General features: G+C 41.8%; 2 protein-coding genes across 4 annotated transcripts; both read right to left on the bottom strand.

Annotated features, from left to right (window-relative positions):
• Nucleotides 1–32: 32 nt before the first annotated feature.
• Nucleotides 33–7,226, bottom strand: LOC110990196 (migration and invasion enhancer 1-like). 3 transcript variants are annotated; one of them, XM_087139693.1, is made up of 5 exons: nt 7,085–7,213; nt 5,908–5,992; nt 4,674–4,771; nt 3,851–3,927; nt 33–3,061 (listed from the first exon to the last, which is right to left on the bottom strand). In XM_087139693.1, exons 3-5 carry the CDS (start codon nt 4,741–4,743, stop codon nt 2,963–2,965), a joined length of 246 nt encoding a protein of 81 aa, XP_086995819.1. In that variant the 5' UTR covers nt 4,744–4,771; nt 5,908–5,992; nt 7,085–7,213; the 3' UTR covers nt 33–2,962. The 3 variants fall into 3 exon arrangements, with proteins under 3 accessions (XP_086995819.1, XP_086995818.1, XP_022110754.1); XM_087139692.1 differs by having other exon boundaries at nt 5,908–5,949; XM_022255062.2 differs by lacking the exon at nt 5,908–5,992 and having other exon boundaries at nt 7,085–7,226.
• Nucleotides 7,227–7,704: 478 nt separating this feature from the next.
• On the bottom strand, nt 7,705–12,905 carry LOC110990192 (migration and invasion enhancer 1-like). The gene is made up of 4 exons (XM_087140387.1): nt 12,725–12,905; nt 11,436–11,533; nt 10,845–10,921; nt 7,705–10,348 (listed from the first exon to the last, which is right to left on the bottom strand). Exons 2-4 carry the CDS (start codon nt 11,491–11,493, stop codon nt 10,265–10,267), a joined length of 219 nt encoding a protein of 72 aa, XP_086996513.1. The 5' UTR covers nt 11,494–11,533; nt 12,725–12,905; the 3' UTR covers nt 7,705–10,264.
• Between the last annotated feature and the right edge of the window lie 10,485 nt (nt 12,906–23,390).

The raw sequence follows: 23,390 nt of genomic DNA, 5'->3' as shown, positions 1-23,390 counted from the left end.
AACTTGCATTGTCTATTACAAGTGATGCACGTATTAGGCAAATGCGTATGAAATTAATGTAAAAACATTTAATGGGAAAGAATTTACACAGTATTTTGAACATCAACAATGGATCCCATATTTGATACAAAAGTTACTTAGTACAAGTATTTATACAACTTGGTAAAGTTTTCCACCAAACATTATTAATCCATTAAACACCAAGGTATATCAAGCCATGAGCCAGTTATGGTCAATACATATAAGAGATGGAAGGTGTTCAAAATTGTAATTGTTCAAGTAACAAAACCGGAGGGGATTACGTACGGTAAAATCCGTGTACTCAACAGTTCGCCCAAAATTGGATGTACACCAGGTTTGGTAAGACCAACTATTAACACACCCCAAAAATGAAAAATATACAAACATATATATCAATGTTTTCAATAAATAAAGCACCAAAAATAGACTTCTGTTGTAAATCCGGAGAGGTTATGCATTAATATGTCCTTAAGAGGGCAAGAGCTTTGTATCACTAGGATAGGCTCGGGTAAACCTTTTGTGAATTTATTTTAACTAAATGAAATAACAAAAACAGCCTCTGAGACATCATGGGAAATCCAGCAATGCGCAACCTCTGTATGCATCAAAACTCAGATTGGATACGAGAAAATAAATCCATTACCAAGGCACCTGAGTGAAATTTGATCTGCAATTCTATGCACATTCCATTTCCTGAGAAGCTTCCCCTAAACATGAAAGATTAGAATCCTTATACAAATTTAGTTGGTTATATGTACATCCTAAAATGTGTTGCATCAATGGAGATTGTTTCCTTTTCCCATGGGACACAGTTAGAAATGAAAGACTGCCTCAACGGTATACCAGTATTGCAGTTGGATGACTCAAGTTACACATATAACAAAATTTGAATCCATGTACATGTACTGACAAATAATCTGCCGAGTTTAGGCAAAAATTGCAAATGAAAGGTAGCTGCATACAAAGGCAGCAGATGTACTTGAAATGCAGAGAGTCCACAAAAAGGACTTGTTTGATCTCTATCAGTCGCTGGCACATGACCTTAAACTGATAACACAATCTGCTAAAGTATTTACTTTTGTAAGGTTTCTCATCACCAAGTAGATCCACGTGTTGCACAGCCAATTTGAACTACCAGCAAAAATGGCCCAGTCATAATGGCTTTGGTCAAATGCTGGCATGGTATTTATGATTCACACTGCAGTCATCGTAACAGTGTGAATGTTTAAAGGCGTATGTATACTTCTTAACATACCTAACTGGTTGAACTAACTGCCTGTCACCGGAAAATATTGCGGTCAAATGTGAGCTCATAAAAACTAGTACCATACACTGTTCTTTAAAACTGGCCATCAAAACTGATGCACTTAATATAGTATCCAATATATAATATCCAATATATAATATCCAATATATAATCAGGCATCTGTTTCTCCAGCTCCTGACCTGAGTAATGAAATCCAAAACACAAACACATTGCATGTACTGAGCAAACATCATGCTATACTTGAAAAATCTATTGCCAGACGCACAGTAATGTAAATCCTATTTTTGAGAGGTTATATGATTAAACGGCCAACCACATAACATTTAATATCATAATGATTATCAATGATACATATGCAGCAAGGTATGAGACTGAGAGAATCCCCCCTGCTTTGTGTTGGTCATTGTCTCGCAGGAATCTGGGGAATTGCTTTCAGACATCTTGGGGGGATGTGTTAAGTAACAATAGTCTGGAATGTGTATAGGGATTGGACATGTTGGGGGGGTACCCCTCGGTCTCTTTTCTTGCTGGGTATACAATGATAGATTTCCCTTGAAATGACTACTAACACACTTCCAGAATATTTGGCAGGATACAGTGTATTTATAATGTGTTCACACGTGTTCACTTGAGGGTGCAAAATTAAAACAAACTCACACAAAGCAACCACTACTTCCCCTACACACTTTCAGATGTTCCCCGTGCCCCTCGCATGTATACATGAAACGTCAGACTGTGCATCAGGGATTGATTGCGAGGACTGGTTCCCCGTTTGAACCTACCCCGTCATTCGCTGATTCTTTCATGCCATGTGACAGGCATCTCAAACAAGAGAAAGTGTTGGATATGATCAGTGGCTACTGAAATGCACCGAATGCAACTCAAATGAATTCTGAATGGCAAATTCCGTGTACATGTACATATACAGTACTTCAATGCCTACTTCAGTTGGAAAAAAAAACACTGCTTCAAAGCATTTTGCATTTAAAACTCACTCTAATTTTAACTCATTTAATAACGAAACATATACCACGTTTAGTAATTTAGCACTCATACTTGCTACTCTGACTCGAATTCAAAAAGATCAATATTTGGATACACTAGTCTCAATCTCAAAGGCCAAAGTACTCAACTAGACCCAACAGCGTGGTACTCAACAGCAACTGGATAAAAGCATTTAACCACAACGACAACTGTCTTGCATGCAAATGCAGTATTCATAACAGACTTGTAGATCTTTCGCTCCATTCATTTTTTTTTTTCCTTGGATGGATCTGGGTGATTGCGGGGCTTGGGCCTGTTGTTTCAGATGTAGGGTTTTTTTATTCTCTCTAAAGATGTGACATGGTGTGTGGCCATTGTGTTTTCACTCTTCTTTTTTGGTTGTACACATCCTGTATTTAAACTGTTTTTGTAGGATGCTAACATTTGGAGAGCCACTCGATTGTGATTAAGTTCGCACTTGGTAATCCATCAAGGCTGTTGCCATTGCAGTTGTATTGGTGTCTTGTACGTTCTGTATTTGTTTATGCCTTCAGAAATAATAAATGAAATGAAATTCAAGTTCAATTAAACCACAGTAGAAAATTTGAGAGCCAGGTGACAAATCCACATTCATTACATTTCAGTAGCCACTGGTTACGGCAATCTTATTCCATTTGACAGGTAAATGTTTTACAGAACAACACACTCAGACTTTGACTTATTTTTTGGTCCACCATTGGCAGCTTTTATATCGCCCTCTCCACTGTATTTCATGATGGCATCCACAATCTGTCAGTAAAAAATTGTACACAGTTTAGAAGGAAGAAATATCTTTTTCCTCACAATGTTCTAAAATGTCACATAATGCTGTCAAAATTTTCATACCCCACAAACTAAAACCTTGGTCAATTTCGCTCAGTGAAAGTTAGATTCAGTCTGATCTTGAACAATAAACCTCTGACTGTTTTTGATGAAATCTGCCAGCAAACCTTAAACGTAAACCCCACTGTTGGATCACTTGGGGCACAAAGCCAGATCCACAACAAATTTTAGGGGGGGGGAGGGGTCAAGGTATTTGGGGGAAATTAGGGTATTTTTGTGTAATCTTACAACCCTGACTTTTTAGAGCTTATTACATATTTTGGGGAGAGAAGAAAATGACATGGGGGGTTTGGCCTCCCATTTGTTCCTCCCTGATAGATCTGCCAATTTCACTGCAAGTGAGCCTGAGGTGCAATATATCTGGTCAGAACAAGGCAGAGCAAAAACTGTTTTGTCTTTTGTCCAAACTGCATTGTTCACCAGTCCATTATTAAGTCTTGTACATTGTAAAATCCATGATCCGTCCTAGCTTTAGTGAGTCCGGCCCTCTGGTGCTCATCACATCGGGGAATTCGTATTTCCTGACGTTGTAAGCATTATAGGGGTGCAGTTTTTCAAGCTAGATCAGTCCCTGTCTTTCAACAAGGCTTTATATCTGTTTCCATCTGAACTCAGGTGGTTCTGTGATTTGTTCCAGCCCAGAATTTAATAAACCCTTCCCCTCACTGCCAAAAATTTGGGTTGATTTATACATACCTCTGCATGGACAGGAAACCGCCCAACTTCCAGCTTGGAGTAGAGCAGCTGACCATTCAGAGTAATTTCAAATGAAGCTGTGAAGAAGTGTGTTAAAGAAGATAATAGTGGGGGGTGGGGTGGGGGCGGACACCATTACACTCAGGGACACTGATCATGATAAAAATAGATACTAGTGTGCTTTTGTACCTGAATTATGGAAAAGTTGCTTTCATAATCTGTCCACTGTTTTCATGCTATTATACAAAATTTGGCTGTTGGATATTGAAATATGGAATTTTGTACATACATTTGTAAGATGTGATTTTGGATTTCAATTTCTATTAGCATTACCACAAGGGGGCATGATTACATGGTCCGTCAGCCTTTCTGAATAAGTAAGGGGTATGATAAAAACAACAGGCAAGGGGAAATTTGTTGTTTTGCAGTGAAAACTTGGTCACACGAAACACTTTCCCTATTTAGCATGAATACCTTTAAAAGACAACTTAAAGCTTACTTTTTTGAAAAATTATCTTGACTTTTTCTAGTTTGGTTTGTTTATATGTTTTTCTACTGTGATCAGTTTGTTTGGAAGGAATTCCAATGGGGGTTTTCTTCATTACTTAAGTTTCATTTTTTTTGTTTATTTTTCTTCTAGTAATTGTATTTTGTTCTGTAAAGTGCTTTGATGTAACTCCTGATATCAAAACGCTATATATACATGTAAGCAGAATTTATTATTATTATCATTATGATAGAGTTGGCTTTCCATGTTTGGGCTGACATTCTCGGGGTGGCGCTACAAGCAGTTTTGGATAAGACATGGAGACAAGTGACTTACTCCTCCGGCCCACGCTACCATCAACGGCCACTTCAGGATCTGCAGACTGGATGTCAATCTTCAAATCCATGAAGCGGGAATGGTAGCCTCATCCACCACTAATGAAAAAAAAAAAGCAGATAAAAAGAAATTTTAAAAATGTAATGCCACGGCCCAAACTGCGGCATGTTAGACTGGCATTTGCCTATTTTCATTTCACCAATGATCTACATCACTGTATACAGGAACAAGATCAGTGCAACGAGGGATCTTGGACTTTTGTTCCCTTTTTAAAAAGATTTCCATGAGTATGACTCCACCAAAAAAGACAAAAACCATCTATTGCACTTGAAGGTTAACATAAGATCTGACTTGAGAAATAAAGAAAAGAAAGACAGGAGAAAAATGCAAATGCCGGTGGCAGGCACTATGCAGAAAATCATGCTGGCACTCGAAGTGATTGTATACTTGGGGACTTGTCATTTTAATATTGTAAAACTGGTAACTGTCCCACCAAAAACAAAAAAAAAAAGAAATTTCAAATTGAAAATTGTGAGAAAATATGACTTTCTGACTGATAAACCAACCATTGGAGATTTATAAAGATTTTTCCTTTGTAAGTTTGTCAAATGTGATCTTAAGCATGCTGCAAAGGAGGAGCAAGAAAGTTACAACCAAATTGATAACATGAAGTACGAGTGCTCTTAACTCAAGATACATGTACGAGTCATCCAAGGTACGAGTCGCCCAAGGTACGAGTTGACTCGAAAGCAAATGACAAACCCAACAAGGGAACCTATACATACAGCATAACATTTAAACAACACCGTTAACATGCGTCCAGAAACATCATCATCAGACATGTACTAGGGGGTCCAGACAACTTGACTGTTTGCCAACTTGACTTTGGACAACTCGACCGTTGAGTCAACTCGGCCGTCCGTGCGTAAAACAGAGAGACAAGTCGACCATTGAGACAAGTCGTCCATTGAGATAATTTGTCCACTCAGCCCACTCATCTACTGAGGCCACAGTGTGCAATTCTATGCCTTAATAATGGAAGGGAATTTCACGTAGTAGATAGACAAGCCTAATTTCTGAGGTATAATAAAAATGGTGGCTGTAGTAAGTCATTGTTTACGCAATCAATCGATCATGCACCTGTGCTGACCTAGCCACGTACATGTGTATGTTGCAGGTGTTTTCCTAGTTATAATTTTTTTCTAGTTCCGGATCGCTTGAAATAAAAACCTACCTCCTTTGTGCTGTTCTTCAGTTTTACATTCTCTGACAGGCTCTGTTTAAAAGATGAAATGGAAGCTTCTTGCTGAACAAAACTTCTAGAAAAAAAATTTTGGCCAGATTTCTGATTTGCACTTTGATATTTTGAACGGTTTGTCAAAAATTACAGTAGCGGAAAAAAATCGACAAATAGTTACAGGGTGATATGTCACTACTACGAGTGATACCAAATACATTTTTCATACTCAACAGTCATATAAACTTTTCCATTTAATGTCTGTTTTACAATCAAAATGACTTTCAAAGTTTCCATTTTATTATAACTGGCCAAAAACTGAACGTATATGGTTTCCTACTTTTGGATCATGAAGTACATGCACGCAATATACAGTACGTAGTGAACTCATCTTACTATACGGATGTTGCGGCAATGTACGTCATGTAATGGGTTCGTCAACTGTGCAGCGCAAGGTACATGTAGTATCGTTGATGGCTCGCACTGTGCGGCTGAAAAGTTGACATGCGGCAAGATCCACTGTTTTAATTCATTGGAATTCTTATTTATAAACTGATTTTCTCTAAATTAAGAAATTTTCATTAGAAAATCAGGTTTTTTTGTAGCGGCAATCTGAATAATTTTCGCGATCCGGAACTGGGAAAACAACTGTATTATGTGAAGAGATCTCACTGGTCGAGTTGTCTCTCTATCCATCAAAGTCGAGTTGTCCTAACGGACGACTTGGCTAACGGTCGAGTTGTCTGATGTCGAGTTGGCAAACGGTCGAGTTGTCCGATAGATACTATCATTGAGTAGGCCTAGTCAGCTACATGTACATCATGGAGGTAGAAATTGATGTAGGCCTAGCCTACGTGTACATGACGCAGCTGCCGAATGCAGTCACAGTTTTAATTTTAGATATGGGATACAAACGCCGATTTATTTTACACAGGAGTGTGAGTGGCCTGTTAAAATCAAAACTGAAAACAGCTACCAAAAAGCTGAAATGTTAAAAGTTCTGATACTTTTGTACAGAGTAACCATGGAGGAATCCATGGAATAACAGACCAGGTGTACGAACAGCCGAAAAAGGAAAGTTGAACTCAGCTAAAAAGCTGAATTCTCACACCCCCGTTTATATGACACATGACTCAAATCTGTAGTGAAGTGTTTTGCTCGTTGAGGTACTCACCAATACTCAATCTCCACCTTCTTCGTTGTCATTGTGCCCAGATTCCAGCACTTTTTTTCAACCCGGAGAGCTCACTTTTTATGTCATCACGGAAGTGAACTGGCTGACCGACCGGACTAGACTTGCTTTAAGTCCGTCGATTTTTCTCATGGATACTTTCCCGCGGGCGCGAACGGAAATGGGGGGGGGGGTGAACAGAAAGTTCGGCTGGGGCCGGGGTGGGACGCTTCACTCTCTCCGTAGGGCCCCCAAAAGTGTGGAAAACATGTTGCATTTATGAGGTTAAAGTTGAGGAACTTATCAATTACAAAATGTCTTTCTTACTTTCATAGGGAACAGAGAGACCACTCCAATCTGTCCTTGTAAAGAAAAGCAGGAACTGTCAAAATAACTCCATGAAGACTGGTATTTAACCCTCACTTGCTGTGGTGCACAGAATATACGTAAGACAAAAATGCACGAACATGCACCAAAAAGGCCAGTCATGCTTCTACATTCTCCACAAACAACCACCTAGACAAAAACAACAAATTATGTCACATTACTAAGCACCGTAACCCCCTAAAATTGAATGAAATATGAGACGAATTATGAAACGAATGGAAATGCTGTTCAAAAGGTTATAATTTCCAGTGAAACCTTTATTCTGATACCAAACTCAAGAACGAGAGAAAACTTCGATCAATGTATTCTTATTAGAAAATCTAAATTCTTATATCCTCTCTGCCTTGTTCTTTTCACCTCTCGCATACATGAAACATCAGACTGTTCATCAAGGCTGGACTGCAAGGACTGTCTCCCTGTTTGAATCCAGCCTGTCATTCGCTGGTTCTTTCATGTCATGTGACAGGTGATCTAAACCAGACAGGGTGTCACTAGCTGCTGGAACACATGGGTTTGATAGAATTAGTCGATTCAGGTTTAAGAAACTCATATAAAAGCCTGTGTAGAAAGGTAATGAGGTTATGTGTTACGTCCTCAGGGGGCAAGAGTTTTGTATCACTGGGATAGGCTTGAGTAAACCTTTGTTGCATTTGTTGAAACTAAATTAAAATAACAAAACAGCCTCTGAGACACCATGGAGACACCTGCAACGCATAACCTCATAGCCCACGGTTAAAAGCAGGGTTGATAAATATCATGAATTGTTTTTAAAAAACGGATTTTTTTGATTTAAATCAGATTATTTTGATTTAAATCAGATTTTTTTTATTTAAATAGAATTTTTAATAAGCTAAATAACAGTTGGGCCTAACAATCAGGACCATTTGCTTAAAACACCCCAAATTCACTCTCAATCCTTTTAATTGCAACTTCTGGTACCATTCACATGTACAACGCTCACTACATGTATACTTTATTTACATCCACAGACATACATGTAGATCACATGTGAACTGTTTCTTTGTTATCGCTGATGTTGCTATTCTGACCATAGACAACGTGGTTTTATCAATGGCCTGTAAAGCAGGGGGGCATTTGCATACATGTAGAATGTTATATAACAGCTAATGACACTTGTTAATGTGCAAAAAAAATTTTTTTAATGGTACACAGGCAAGAGATTAATTCTGTGCAGGTATGCATACTATAGGAACATCACTTAAAATTTAACATAGGCTACAAAAGTACATGTACATATGTGAATTGCTTCAGAAAACACAGGCCCCTAATGTGTATTGCACATAAAAATGATCAATTTTAACTTAATGAGTGCTTTCTTTGAAGTTCCTTCAGTAACTAACTGGTTTTTTTCTTTGAAAAGAATCAATAAATAAAATAGTGATTTTGATTGGTGATTTTAAAATTTGTTTCTGTTGATTTAAATCGTGTTTTAAATCAATGATTTAAATTGAGTGATTTAAATCAAACAACCCCGGTTAAAAGTTCAGAACAGATTAAACTAGGAAAACAACCATTGATTCATGTTTAGATTTACATAAATGCAGTACAGAACCAACATTGTCAAGACTTACATCAGGAGCTTCTCTGTATTAATGGACCAAAAAGATGTACTCGTGTATGCAAGCCATTTTTCATGACACTTTTCGCTACAATTCATACGCATTATTCTTGAAATGAGTTGCAGCCTCGTCTGTTCTGCTCACTGTGGTCAGAGAGAGTTGACTTCCCCCCAAAGATTTTTCAAATTTCTACCCACTTCTGAAAGAAGGTAAACTTTATCTGTGTATGCTCCCTTGTCCTGTAATACTGAAAAACAACATGAAACAAACAACCACACACAGGATAAATCTCAAAAGAGCAAATATCTCTCGAAGTTTTACCATAAAATTTCATCGAACTCATCGTGCGATTCGCCTTTCCCTGCACTTCACGAAAGAGACCCTGATCTGTACATGTTCAGTTTAATACCAAGGCAGTCTTGGAGTGAGGTGCTTTGGTTGGCTAATACGCTTGGTGACAATAGTCTGCAGGATGCAACAAGGGTTTGAACATGTATGGAATACTTAAGGGTCCAAGTGGGGTGTGGGTTGGTTGGACCGAACCTCCCAATACATGTACAGAACCAGCAGACACGAATGAAAAAGTACAGTACATTTAGGTCATCTGGATTTAGTGACTTATCTTGATGATTCTACTTCATCACTTTTTTTTAGCCAATATAATATACATTTGCCCCAAAATAGACATTTACATCCAAACACCCATAAATATCCTGTTTTCCTGTATAAATAACACACCTGAGATGAAATAAACTGCATGAGTTCTTATCCATAAAAAGAGACCATGAATCATAAATAGAATCTTGTACAAATTAGCCTGTGTAATACGTTAGTAATTCCATGAAAGATGATTGGCACGGTTTAGAGGATATTGGTTGCTATGACAAATATACATGTACTTGGGAACAGACTTTTCTTCATTTTGCTAATCATGACCTGCAGAAGTTTGTGCGTTTTAACTGAAATTACAAACACATGTCAAAGAGTCTACAGGGAGTGAAACTGTGGATTTCCAGAGAACCTAAGGCTCCGACTGAAAGTCATGGCTATGGCTGCATAGGACACATTCACCTCTGGAAACCAACAGCAAGTGGCTGCATTGACTTCCTATAAACGTAGCCTCAATTTACCCTAGAACAGACCAAATCCAAGATCACCATGCATTCCAACAGCATAACCAAAACCAGAGGTCACAACGACTGCTAGTACTGTGTCTTTACAGCAAGATGCAATTGCTGGCAGTGTTGGTGACAGGTGTCACATCCCCCTCGCCTTTATACTCCTTGATGGCCTGGACAATCTGTAGAGACCCGACAGAAAAAACCCCAAAAGCCTTCTGAATGGAAACAGTCAAAAAAGGTCATGAACGAATCTGGTTTACTTCTGGACCTGAGCACGGGGACAGATGAGAAGTATCGTTGGGAAGAAAACTTCGTGAGACTTGACTTTGTATGTGTTTGGGCCATCAGTTCACAAGTGCGTAACAGTCAGGGAACATTTTGCTGCATTTAAAAAAAAAATCAAGAAATGGGTCCACTGAACCGACTCCTACTTTCTTTGTTTTTTTTTGGGGGGGGTGGAATTTTGAGTTTTGGGGGAATAACAGACTTCATACACAGGAGCCACACTTCTAGAAAGGAAGAAGCTAGTATAAAATGGATAGTTACACATTTTAAGAAAAGCATATTGTATATACGCCCCTTGTTAATGCACCAGGGGTCCATGTAATTGCTTATTATGACAAAACTTTTAATTTCTGGTGGAGTTCAGAAACTGTGAAACCTTCATACATGTACCTCCTTGTTGATGGGAAATCCTCCGGTCTTCAGTTTTGAGAACAACAGCTTGCCGTTTAGGGTGACTTCAAAGGAAGCTGTGTAACAGGCAAGCACATTATAGAAGTATTACATTATGGTTCTGTGCATTTTACAGTCCTGTAGGCAACAGGTACCTCACTGAAGCACAAGAGAACAATCCGCAAGCCTGACATTCCAAGGAAAAAAAACAAACATGTCTACAAATTGTTAGTTTACTTTTATACTCCAAAAGTTTCAACAATCGTCCTTCAACATTAATGGGAAGCTGTCTTTATCAGTTCCTGGTTATTTGAAAACTTGCCCACATCTGACCAGTTTGAAATTTTTCTTTCTCATTATCTGAAGAACTAGAAATGTTGGTGATAGCAAAACAAAAACATTTGTTCTGAATCTGTGTCTTGGAGATCTTCCCAGCAACACTGTGCCAGCCAGGATAAACATGCACACAGCACACAAACGCACACAAATGGAACTAAGGAGACATAAACAAAGTTCTAAAGAAAGACCAAATGAAACGCAAAATTTGTGGCTCAAGTCATGTGCCCCAGAGGGCGCTCTCCCCAAACTTACTTCTCCTGCCGACCCTGCCATCTACAACCGCTCCAGGAACTTCAGCGCTTATGTCCATCTGAAGTTCCCTGAAGCGGGGGTAGTAACCTCATCCGCCACTGCCGAAGAAAGCATCACATGAGACTAAATTACATGTAGGCCAGGCGAAGTGGGAAATTTTCACGATTTCCTGAATGCCAGGACTGGAGTTGTTAAGTGAAAGGTTAGTTTTACTCTAAGATAAGTATTAGATGTCTCTCTGCACAAACCTATGAGACTTGTCTGGAAAGACCCAAGTGTTTTCCTCGTAAATGTCTGGGAATTTACCCAGCTAACTTTCACTTTTTAGGACATGTTAACAGCTTATAATGACTGTTTTAACATTTTAAGGGAAAATTAGCGTAGTCTGTATACGGAACTCTTTCCATATTTTTAATTAATTGGATTATGGACTTGGTATGAAAGATGGCAGGACTGACATAGGGCAGAGTTAAGAAAAAATCACATTATTTTCTATTTAAACTAAATCAACAAGGGTCAGAGGATAATTTTAACACTCCGACAACAATTTTTAAATATTTTTTTAGTTCACTCAAAATACTGCTTCAGGGGAAAAACTATTTCTTCAGAGACTGAAAATCCTGTGATGGGAAAAAAAAAGGAATCTAAATCAACATGTAGACTGACCAGATGTGGCAAGTTAATTATCCAACAAACTGAAAAATGTTACTTGTTAGTAAAACGTGTGACCATATAGTCGCCAGGTCCCTTATTGTGCCACTTACTGTGAAAATCAATCAGACTTAACAATAGGTGACAACATTAGGCATGTTAGGGACCTGGCAAGCTGGTCACACGTTAGAACTTACATGTAGAAAAACAGGGTGCCGGGTGAAGGCAAAAGTCTGCATACATAAAAGCTAGTGAAAAACTAGCCCCACTAGTGTGGCACGGATCACTCCCGATTTATCCTTAAAGGATAAATCAGGAGTGATCCGTGCCACACTAGTGCCAGTAGTGGGGCTAGTGAAAAACGCACCAGGGCATGACACAGCAAAGTACAATAAAACGTTCACTCTAACTCAGGTTAAGACAAGTCTTTTTTATTTCAATAGTGCTTTGTACAAAATCACTTAGGCAACATCTGTGATCATCAAACAGGCAATATCTGTGATCATCAGACATGTCAGATCACAGATGTGAACCATATTGATTGGCAACAGTGATACTCGCTGCACCATGTTCATTGCAACATTGCAAGAACAATACTGACGCGAACGCTTACGCACAAACTGCTACAGGCTGCTTACCAGTACTCAATCTCCACTTTCTTTGTTGTCATCGTGAATTAGTGGGGGAGAAAGTCAAGACCAAACTGCCAACCGTTGTACCACATCAACGATATCACGCCTTTGAATTCCAGTTCCACAAGTTCCAGATCGAGCGCACGCAAAAAACATAACGTGAATGTTTACTCATGAAAAGGCTGACAAGTGAGGGCGTGCTTACTGGTAGTAAGATGAAGGCATTCCACCAAATCGTTGTATTTCTGCGCGCGAGCTCATTTTTGCAACAAGACAGTCCATAATCATGAGGGATCATAGAAATATTTCGATAAATTCCGAATTTGGGACTGATAGTTTCCAGTTTGGGATTTTTCTTTCACAAAAGCCCCAACTTGCGAACCTATTTTGAATAGAGGCGGGCGGCTACATTCAGAAATGAGCACTTAGTTTTACTGTTATTTGGGGGGTATCTTCGGGGAATTTTTTTTGAGGGGGGGGGGCTAGCCGCCATAAAATTGAAACGAAAAGTGATCTTCTGGCCACAATCTTTAATTTCCAGTGAAAAATCGGAGGCCAACCTCTTCACGAGAGTCAACAGGCGGCGCTATTTCGGTCCGATTTTGCACTGTTTTCTATGGGCGCGTGTTTGGTGTAGTGCAACCTGTCAGTACCCAACAGAGGTACCGGTTCGCTCTACTGTAGGACAAGGGGTCCGGCGGAGTGGCAGTACTGCATCTAAGTTGCATTATAATCTACACTTTGGTTGCGATATCCTTGGAGTTTTACGTGGCGAAGGGGTCATCTAGGCACCGTAACAAACTGACAGGTAAACGATTCAAGTGCACGCATAATTGTCGTGTCAGTGGCTGGCTACCACAGACTGATCTCTTGCCCATCTCTTGTCTGATGAGCAGTGATTCCTATCAAGCCTTCTTGACTTGGCCTCCTTGCCTTGGCCTCTCGTTCATGCTGCTACTGGCATCGAATTATACTCTGGGAACTTGTTTTCCCGAGTTCTGTCTCTAAGTTGATCTTTGCCCGGCCACAAGCGATCTAAAACTAGCACCGGCAACAACGACGCACAAATCATGCTGTCTAAAGTGATATGGAAGAACGCAACCAAGAGCTTGCTAGTCGTGGCTATCTGCTTTGCCGTGGCTGTAGCAACCGAATTTTCACGTTAGGTTGACTTCGGAGAGTTTCAACACTCAGTACACTGAAGCATAATCATGTTGGCATCCGTCTGTCTCGGAAGACAATGGAGTATCTGCGCCTTGGTCAGTCCGTTGCACTTGCACAGCGCCTGCTGTGATAGCCCGATCGGATGAGGGAGCGACAGGTCATTTGGCATTTGCTACAGGTGTAGTGGAAGTGGTAACAGGAGCTGACTGAAACCTCTGCTGCCTGCGGACCCTCCTTTCTTCTCACTGACCTCCTCGGCTTGCAGGACCCCCGCCTTGACAGTAGATTGCCAAATGGTGCGATCCGATGTTGCTGATTCTAGGTCCGCTGGGCTGACGCCCCATACCTTCAGATCGATCACGTTTGCAGACATCTTTGTAGCGGAGGGTGGGCCGTCCTGCTGTGGGCTGCGTCCCTGTAGCAAGCTTGCCATACAAAACATCTTTTGGGATGCTTCCATCGTCCATGCGGCAGACATGGCCCTTCCAGCGCAACCGTCTCTGGGTCAGGATAGCAATCATGCTTAGCACACCCACTTGAGACAGGACATCTTCATTTGTGACGCGATCCTGCCGAGTGATGCCCAGGAGTTGTCTAAGGCAGCGCACATGAAAAGTAACCAGCCTACGTTTTTGGCGGGAGTACAGTGTCCCGGCTTCGCTACCGTAGAGAAGGGTACTCAGAACACAGGTTTGGTACACCCTCATCTTTGTGTTGGTTGTCAGCATAAGACAAGAACATGACCTCAAGCAATTTCAGCATCATCTCAAAACATTCTTCTTCTCACAAGCTTTTTCACTATGAATGCACAATTGAGTTTTTCATTTTCCACCTAGACCGGCGCCTCTGAATGCTTTGCAGATATAGTGCGCCTTATAAATGCATTATTATTATTATTATTATAGTGTTGCCCTACTCTTTTTGTTAGGCGAGCCATTGCAGTTGCTGCCTTTCCAATGTGCACATTGAGTTCGGCGTCTAGGGAAAGGTTAATTACTTGAGATAGTAGAGCCAAGGTAAGTAAAGTTGTCGACCACTTCCAAGGTGTGGTCGGCGATAGTGATTTGGGGAGTGCTACTGACATCCTGGCCCGTGATGTTGGTCTTTTCAGGCTGATGGTGAGGCCGAACTCGGAGCAAGTTTCCGCAAAGCGGGTGACGAGCCGCTGGAGTACTGTGGGCTGTAGAGCAACGCCCTGAGGAGCACTCTGCACAACTTCGTCTTTGCTTTTAGGCGGGCCAAGTTGAAGAGGTTCCCGTCACTCCTAGTATGGAGGACAATGCCATCTTCAGACTGTCGAAAGGCAAAGTGCAGCAGCAGGGAGAAGAACACGCCGAAGAGTGTCGGGGCCAGGACACAGCCTTGTTTCACACCGTTCTTGATTGGGAAGGGGTCCGATGAAGATCCGTTGCACTGAACGGTGCCAGTCATGTTATCCTGAAAGGATGTGATCATCTTCAGGAGCTTTAGGTGCCTGTGTAGTAGGGTGTAGAAAGCAATTCAGCTGCCCAAGTCGAACGCCTTGGTGAGGTCAATGATGGCAAGAGACAAAGGGCGTCTCTGTTCACGGCACTTCTCCTGTAACTGCCTGAGGGAGAACACCATGTCAGTTGTCGACCTCGCAGCTCTGAACCCACATTGCAACTCTGGGTGTACACACGATCGGCGAGTAGCTGAAGCCTGTTGAGGATCACTCGGGCAAATGCCTTTCCCACGATGCTGAGGGGGGGGGGGCGGATCCCGCGGCGTTTGTTGCAGTCACTGCAGTAGGCCCTAGGAGTAGGAGGTCGTACAAGTGGCTGAGGAGGGAACTCTCTCTTCCAGCCTTGATGATCTTCGGTGGGATTCCATCACTTCCTGGTGCTTTTTCACAGGCTAGCGAGTCAATGGCCATGCTGAGCTCTTCGATGGGGGTAGTATATCGAGCTCCTCCATGGTGGCCAGGGGAGTGGTATTCTCAATGGCTGTGTGGGTACGGTGATTATGTTCTCTCTGGAGTACAGCTCCTGGTAATGTTCTACCAATCTCTCCATCTGCTTGCTGCGAGCTGTGAGGATGTCGCCTGAGGTGGATTTAAGAGGAGCGATTTGATGGCTCTAGGACTAAACGCTCTCTTCATACTCTCGTACATGGCGTGGATGTTACCACAGTCCGTGGAGGTTTGGATATCACGACACAGGGTCAATCAGTAGTCATTGGCACACTTGCGCGCAGTCCGTTTGGCGTTATTGCGTGCTACTCTAAAGGCAGCCAATGTTTTCTCGGAGGGCTGTCTCTTGTAATCGAGGAGTGCCGCACGCTTGGCAATGATGGCAGCGATGGCAGGCTCTTCCTCACTCTCTTCCCGAAGTTGTCTGAGGCGGCCTCATGCACGGCATCGCGGATGTAGTTCCACCGCATAGTGGCGCTGTATGTTGGGCAGTTCACAAGGGTGTCGTCAATGGCTTTGACGAAACGTTTGTGCAGTTCGGGAAATGACATCCTGGCGGTGTTGATACGTGGACGACCCTTTCGCTTGGAGTGATGGATTCATTTTGGTTGGAGACGCACCTTGCTGCTGACAAAGGAGAGGTCGAGGTCGCAGTCGGCAGTGTGGTAAGTGCAGGTGATAAGCACGTGGTTAAGGAGGGGTTTCCTGGTGATGACGGAATCCAGCTGGTGCCGGTGTTGGACCTAGGGTGCCTCCAGGACACTCTGTGGTGTGGTTTGGTGGGGAAGGATGTGTTGGTGACGCAGAGATCGTGGTAGGAGCAAAGCTCAAGTAGACGCTGTCCGTTCTCATTGAGCTTGCCAATACCGAAGTGTCTGATGGAGCGTGGCCAAGAGCTGTGGTCTGAGCCAACTCGGGCATTGAAGTCTCCGAGCAGGAACAGGGCTTCATTCGGAGGGATCTCTCTGAATTTGGCCTCGAGCTCTACATAAAATGCATCTTTAGCTTCAGCTGTAGAGTAGAGGGTGGGGGCATAGATGCTAAAGATGTGTGTGGTACCAGAGCAGGTCATGAGGCGGAGAAAAAGGATTCGCGCAGTCCCCCGAGATGGAGGCTCAACTGACGACAGGAGGGAGTTACGTACTGCAAGCCCGACCCCGAAGAGTCGGCGCTCATCTGGCTCCAGTCCTTGCCAGAAGAACGTGTAGTCCTTCTCCTTGAGACTACCAATGGAGAGGAGGCGTGTCTCGTGAAGGGCGGCAATGTCGGAGTTGAGCTTCGACAGCTCGCGGTCAATGATGGCGGTTTTCCTGGCATCGTCAACTTGCTGGAGGTCATCAGAGAGGCCAGAGCACATCGTTCTGACGTTCCAGGTGACCAGCCGTAGGGCTGGTAGTTTCATCTTGCATCGTTGTTTGCCTGGTGCTGGGTTTGCAGTCTGCTTTTCGGGGATTTTGTCCTAAGCCCCAACCACCCATTGAAGCAGGCAGACTGTGGCGGGTCAACACCTAATTGGCTGGGAGTTGATGACTCTGATGTATTTGTTTATTTGTGGTAATGTTTATATTACGATCAACAAAAAGAATAAGAAGAAGAAGAAGAAGAATAAGAAGAAGAAGAAGAAGAAGAAGAACAACAACAACAACAACAACAACAACAACAACAACAACAACAACAACAACAACAACAACAACAACAACAACAACAACAACAACACCACAAAACTGTACAACAATAATAATAATTATTATTATTCGCTTGTGAGCGACTCATCAATTTTTCGCATGTGATCGACTTATCTAGTAGGCCATGATTATGCAACCGGACGGACCGAGTTTGCGTATCAAGACATGCCAGAATATCAGGTTTTTGTGATTCGCTCCAGTGAAAAACTGGTGTTATGTAACAGCATTGCTCCATGGTAACAGCAAAACAAAACAAGTGTTGCAGTGAGAAGCGTTTTAATTTATCGGGCACAGATGTTGACGGTAAATTCTGGATAACTTTATTATAATCCACAAGTAGGCCTACCGGGCGGAAAACGCGGGACGGTGTCAGAGTAATACTTGTTCATGGTATTTTGCGTCTGATTTATCGTGCATTCTGTCGCAGCAGAACGCCTATGGTAAATAGAACAATCTGTTAAGCGCCGATTCGGCTTGACCAATAAAGTTTTAGAAAATTTTTCCTGTCGAACGATTTTTCAGCCAACGTAAATATCCCCGATCGCCATAGGTTGCTTAGGATGCGATCGAGTGGTGCGTCCGTAGTTGCCACTGGCTTAGTACGTAACTTCCAACTGGCCATGCTTATTGTTAAACTAAGTTTGCGTTTTGTTTGTATTTACAACCGGTGTTTTCGTTCCTGATTCACTTTGTTTATATTCATGAGTTTTGGGTAGAGCAGATTTTGATCTTGGAAAGAGTGTCTGTGTGTGAGAGAGAATGATTTTGATCTCCAAGGCGGTAACATCGAGTGTGTAAGCTGAGAATTTTTACAAGTGACCAGTACGAACTTTCCTGAGGTCTCTGAAGAAGCAGATGACGATCGGCCAGAGAAAATCCAGTCCCGGTACGATCGGATAATCAGATCTAGCTGTTACAGAGCAAGTACGATCCTTCAGAATCCGGTCCCAGAATTGTGCAACACTCAACCAAGACATCGTTGAATAATGTTGCCTGAAATAACCATGGCCGTAACCGTAGGGATATGAGAATACCCTTTACATCCACTCTACGTGTACGTAAGATAGGGTAGTCCAACACCCGAAGTCAAGCTGTCCTTGAAAGGAGAATACGCCGGACTCTGTAACCTGGCTGGAACGCCACGGAACCGGCCGAACGCACCGTTACGGAGTGGGAATTCACATGTTTACTTGTTGAGGGAGTAATCACGTATCAGGGACTTATATTTAACATAATGAAGTTACCAATTTTCCATAATGAAGTGGTCCTCTCGGAAATCTAGTTGAAGAGTAAAGTACATGTGGTAAGTCATAGGACATTTATTTCAAATTTAAGGGCCCATTGTACCGATTATTCCTCTAACTTCAACATCATTGTAAAGAGTGTACATCTGGCATATTAAATACACAAGCCCGAATTTTACACACTGGTTTCAAGTCATTTTTTCCATGTGTATGAAGTATCTTTACCCGGAGTCATCACTAACATAATGACCAAACTGTTCAGTTTAGAGAAGTGTTGACAGACGGAATGGGTAAGACCATACAAATATTCGCACCGACGTTGGTCATGACACAGGCCTCTCTTAATTTTTATCAGGTGAAAGACACCCTGTAGTGCTGACAAAACCATTCAAGTAAAATTATCCTGCTCAATATTGTTGGAAAACAGGATTTTAGCGGCGTAGAATTGATTGTATCTGACCTATTGTGTGACGCACGAGTAAAAATTGTAACAGTCTGCACCTATACACGTGTTTTCCACGTACATGGACGTACATGTACATTATCTGTTGATCAGCGGGTTTAGAATAACATCGATGCGTGATTGAAGGTTGTAAACAATTCATAAATTCAATCCTGTCGGTTTGAAATTTGCGGTAATTTAAACGTCTCCTTAGTACGCAATTTGGAGCATATACGTTAGAGGAACAATTTGAAAGGTACCCTGATTTTGTTTATAGCTGCCGTGTTGCACTCACTTTGCAATAAAACCGACATAGCATTCAATATTTGTTCAAATAAAGGTGTATGTTTGTTTATTTATTTATTTACTTATATTTTTTTATTTAGTTTTGAAAACATTGTCAATATTGAAAAATCCCCAATTACCATTTCACTGTTTTTTATTTGACAAATAAATTTACATGACATATTTTGGAAACCAAAAAATCTATAATGTAAGTTCAAGCTTTAGAAGGTAGCAGTACAGAGGCGCAAGCTTGCAAGCTCAGTAAATTAGTTCATGGCTTGCTGCAACAATGTGTATTCCTTAGCGCAGAAAATAAGGGGTCAGCTCGTGAGTCCGACGCCTCACAAGTCCGAAAAATGACGCCTCGTTAGTCCGACGTCGGATTTATATGACGGCGGACCTTTGAAGTGGCGGAACTATGAGGCGGAAAACAAACACTGCCCATAAATCCGGCGCCTTATTAGTCTAACAGTTCGGAAGTCCGAAAATCCGGACTCTTGACGCGATTGGACTGACGATACCCACCCGCAGGTAAATGCGTTTGGACACGTTTCAAAAGGCGCTTTGGCCGAGTCTTATTTGGGATTTGAGCGCAGGTGTTCTGCAAGCATCACCTAGCAGATTAGACAGGTTAGAGGCCTAATTAGAGTCTTTTGAATCAAGTAAATACAAGCTGAGACAGTTTAGTACAAGTAAGATATCCAGCTGCAGTTGTACGGAAAATCACCCCCTTGATGAATGCAGTAGGAAAGGCAGTAAGACTGAAAACCGGATTTATGAATTTTGTACTGAATCTTGGGCAAGTTGGAACGCCTCAGTCAAAGTGACGGAAGAAGCCAGAAATAGGCTATTGTTCTGGAAACGAAATGTTAGACAACTTAACGATGAAGCTTAGAGTAAAACAATGACAGGCATACAGTGATACGTCTGCTGATGGTTACGGCGCGTATGTTTCCCTTTGTGCGGGAGCCTTGGCTGAAGCGACAGAGGTCGTCGGCACATGCATGGGATGGACAAAAAACAAAACAAGCTCCGCTTGGAGAGAAACGCAGGCTGAGGAAAGAGTAATGAAAAGTAATGAACATGTGTTGCAAAACAAGAAAGTGAAATGGTTGACAGATAATAGAAGTGTCAAGAAAGTATTAAGTGTCAATGAATGTTGTCGAGATAAAAGTATTATTTTGGAGCTAGAATGGGAACAAAAAAGTCATAACACAAAAGCAGATTTGCTGAGCAGAACAGCGGACAGGGATGACTGGCAGGTGCAGTCATGGTTGTTCAGATTCTTGAATGAGGCCTGGGGCCCACACACAGTGGATAGTCAAACTTTAAATGCACATTGTAAAAAAAAAATAATTCAAGATGGTGGTGCCCCGGTACGGAAGGGGTCAATGCATCTGATCAAAATTGGAAGAACAAAAGCAATTGGATGGTGCCCCGACGTGGGTTGGTAATGAAATCATTGATGGCACTGCAACAAGAAAGTGCAAAAGGTACTGTGGATATTCCAATGGGGAAGTCAGCCCCATTCTGGTCGATCTAGTGTCAGAAAACAAGGCTTTTGGTGGTTGACAGTTGGGTATTGTCCCAGGCGAATATTATAAGCAGAGGACGTAATAATGGCATATTTGCTGAAAATTATTCAAAATTCAGAATGATTGCATTGAAACTTGTTTTCTGAAAATAAGTTAAAAAGAAGACTAGAGGTCCAGGGCGTTGTTACAGAAGTTTGTTTATGTGTGACAGGTATTGGGCTGAAGTGACATTTTCACAGGCACTTGAAGAGGCTGGAGTTATGGATGTTGGCATCGCTAGCAAGATGTGTGCGTTCATCATAGCTTCCAAGAGCGACAGCACAGTGACCAAATATTACAGTATGCTTCAACAGAGCGTGAAATTACAGTCGGACATCGGACGTTTTTCTACCACTTACTGTTTTTGTCCGAAGAAATTGAAAGATGCTCAGACAAACTGTCCGACCAACATATTAATAACAGCTCTTAAAATATCAACTCAATATATGGGATTATGGCGTCCGATTTATCATTAGTTTTGGGTTAGAATTACGTTAATTACGCAGAAGGGATTCATCAGGGTTGATAGCTCATCACCCACCGGCCAATGCATGTCACCTAGTGCCACGCGTGTATACTTTACTGCACAGACATGAAATCGTGCCATAATACTTTGCGCTGTCACAGTGGTGAAAACACGTGCGCGAAAATCAGTGCATTAAACGAAGCTGCCCTGGTTCCCGCCGCGCCGCACCTGTGCAAAAAGAATGCGTGATGGAACTGTAGCAACCGTACTGTACATGTACACTCTTCATCGGCCGCTCACGTCGGGAATGCAAAAAAGCTGCGGGCCGGAAAGACGAATGTTATGTTGCAAGAGGTTTCCTGCAAGTTAATTCACAGAACTTGGTCTCTTATATTTATGTATGTATTTTCTGTGTTGATGAGTGTAATTTGAGGTTGTTCTGCTCATGGAACAAGGTTTAGCGCCCGCTGGTCTCGATGCATCACGCACGCTTACCACGCGATACACGGACATTGTTGGCCAGTTTGCCGTCGTGATTGTGTGAATTGTTCATAATTTTCTTGTGAATTACTGTATGCAGAAATGTTTACATAGACATTAAGACAGGTGTTCATCACTTTCTGAGATACTTTTGGAGGCTGTTGCCTCCACTGTTGCCATTCAATCAGCACAGAATTGCCCTCAAACAAAAAAAGTTCCCACCTATTGACCCAATTTTTGAGAGGTGCGCATGCACAGCACAACTACATCGTGTATTTTTTGGCCTAATAAAAGACTGCATGTATGCAGTAGGCCGTAGTTAAATAACAATAATCGTGGATTCTGAAAAAATCTCTGGCAAGTGTTGATCCAATTCGAGCAAGCAAATTTATGACATGGCCTGCCCAATCGCGCGAACTATCAAAAAAAAAAAATCATCGCGGCCTGCGCCCGAACAAGGATTGCTCAATGCAGCTGCGTGTGCGGTTCTGGTAGGACCAGGAAAAAAAAAATTGAATTTCGACCCCTGACACTGCACGTTACATCTCTACCTTTTATATAATATGGCAGATCAAGAGCTGGTAATGGCAGAACAAAATTGATTGTGTTATGACATTTTGTCCGAGCACTTTTTTGGTCTAATTTCGCGCTCTGCTTTATGTCGAGGTTTCTGTTCCTTAACAGGCTTTCCTGCTCTACCAGCAGAACCTGTTGCACATCGCAGTTTATCTCACCGAGCTGTTGGACGGGCACAGTTCCCATCATGTCATCTTATCTGCTGTATACAATATCAAGCGGGCACATAAGCTCAACAATGCCTTTCTGTGAAATCTACACGAATCGGCAAAACACATTACGGGGCATAAAACAGTCAAACAGACGTCGTCACTGCTGATATTGTAAGGGCATTGTGTGATAAGTTTGAAGGTAACAGGGATCTCGCTGTGATCTGGAATTTGTGTATGATTACTACTGTAACAGTATTTGCAGGTTTTTTACGATATGATAAATTGAGCTCCATTCGTTGTACAGATATTCAAATACACCAAGATTTTTCAAAACAGATACGTAAAAGCAAAACGGATTAGTATCAAAGTGGGAAAGGGCGTCATATCTAAAGGTACCACTTCGGCATGCACGTGTACATAGATGTCAGTAGCAATACCCAGTTACTTTTTCAAACCGATTTTCAAATTTAAAGGGATTTGTGAATTGATTTACAAGGCCAAGAAGCTGAACTATACAAGGGCAAGAGAGTGCATTATAAATATGTTAGCTTCAGGAGCACCAGATTTGAGTTTGGGCTTAGATCAGGGGGAATAACAGAATCAACTAATAACCAATTCAGTGAGCACTGTAGTGGTTAAGCATCATGGATACGTTGCAGAGTCACTGAAGAAGC

The sequence above is a fragment of the Acanthaster planci genome, linkage group LG08 (genome assembly GCF_054643075.1).
Source record: "Acanthaster planci isolate LZ-2023a linkage group LG08, COTS_SCS, whole genome shotgun sequence".
In the NCBI taxonomy this organism is placed as follows: Eukaryota; Metazoa; Echinodermata; class Asteroidea; order Valvatida; family Acanthasteridae; genus Acanthaster; species Acanthaster planci.
This window is presented reverse-complemented; position numbering and strand designations above follow the sequence as displayed.

Excerpts from the sequence above, each read along its gene's own strand:
- LOC110990196 (XM_022255062.2), bottom strand. The coding sequence starts at position 4,743 with ATGGATTTGAAGATTGACATCCAGTCTGCAGATCCTGAAGTGGCCGTT. Across the intron at positions 3,928-4,673 it reads TGGTAGCGTGGGCCGGAGGA|CTTCATTTGAAATTACTCTG; the intron begins GTAAGTCACTTG and ends ACTTCTTCACAG. Across the intron at positions 3,062-3,850 it reads GGTTTCCTGTCCATGCAGAG|ATTGTGGATGCCATCATGAA; the intron begins GTATGTATAAAT and ends TTTTACTGACAG.
- LOC110990192 (XM_087140387.1), bottom strand. The coding sequence starts at position 11,493 with ATGGACATAAGCGCTGAAGTTCCTGGAGCGGTTGTAGATGGCAGGGTC. Across the intron at positions 10,922-11,435 it reads TGGCAGGGTCGGCAGGAGAA|CTTCCTTTGAAGTCACCCTA; the intron begins GTAAGTTTGGGG and ends CCTGTTACACAG. Across the intron at positions 10,349-10,844 it reads GATTTCCCATCAACAAGGAG|ATTGTCCAGGCCATCAAGGA; the intron begins GTACATGTATGA and ends GGGTCTCTACAG.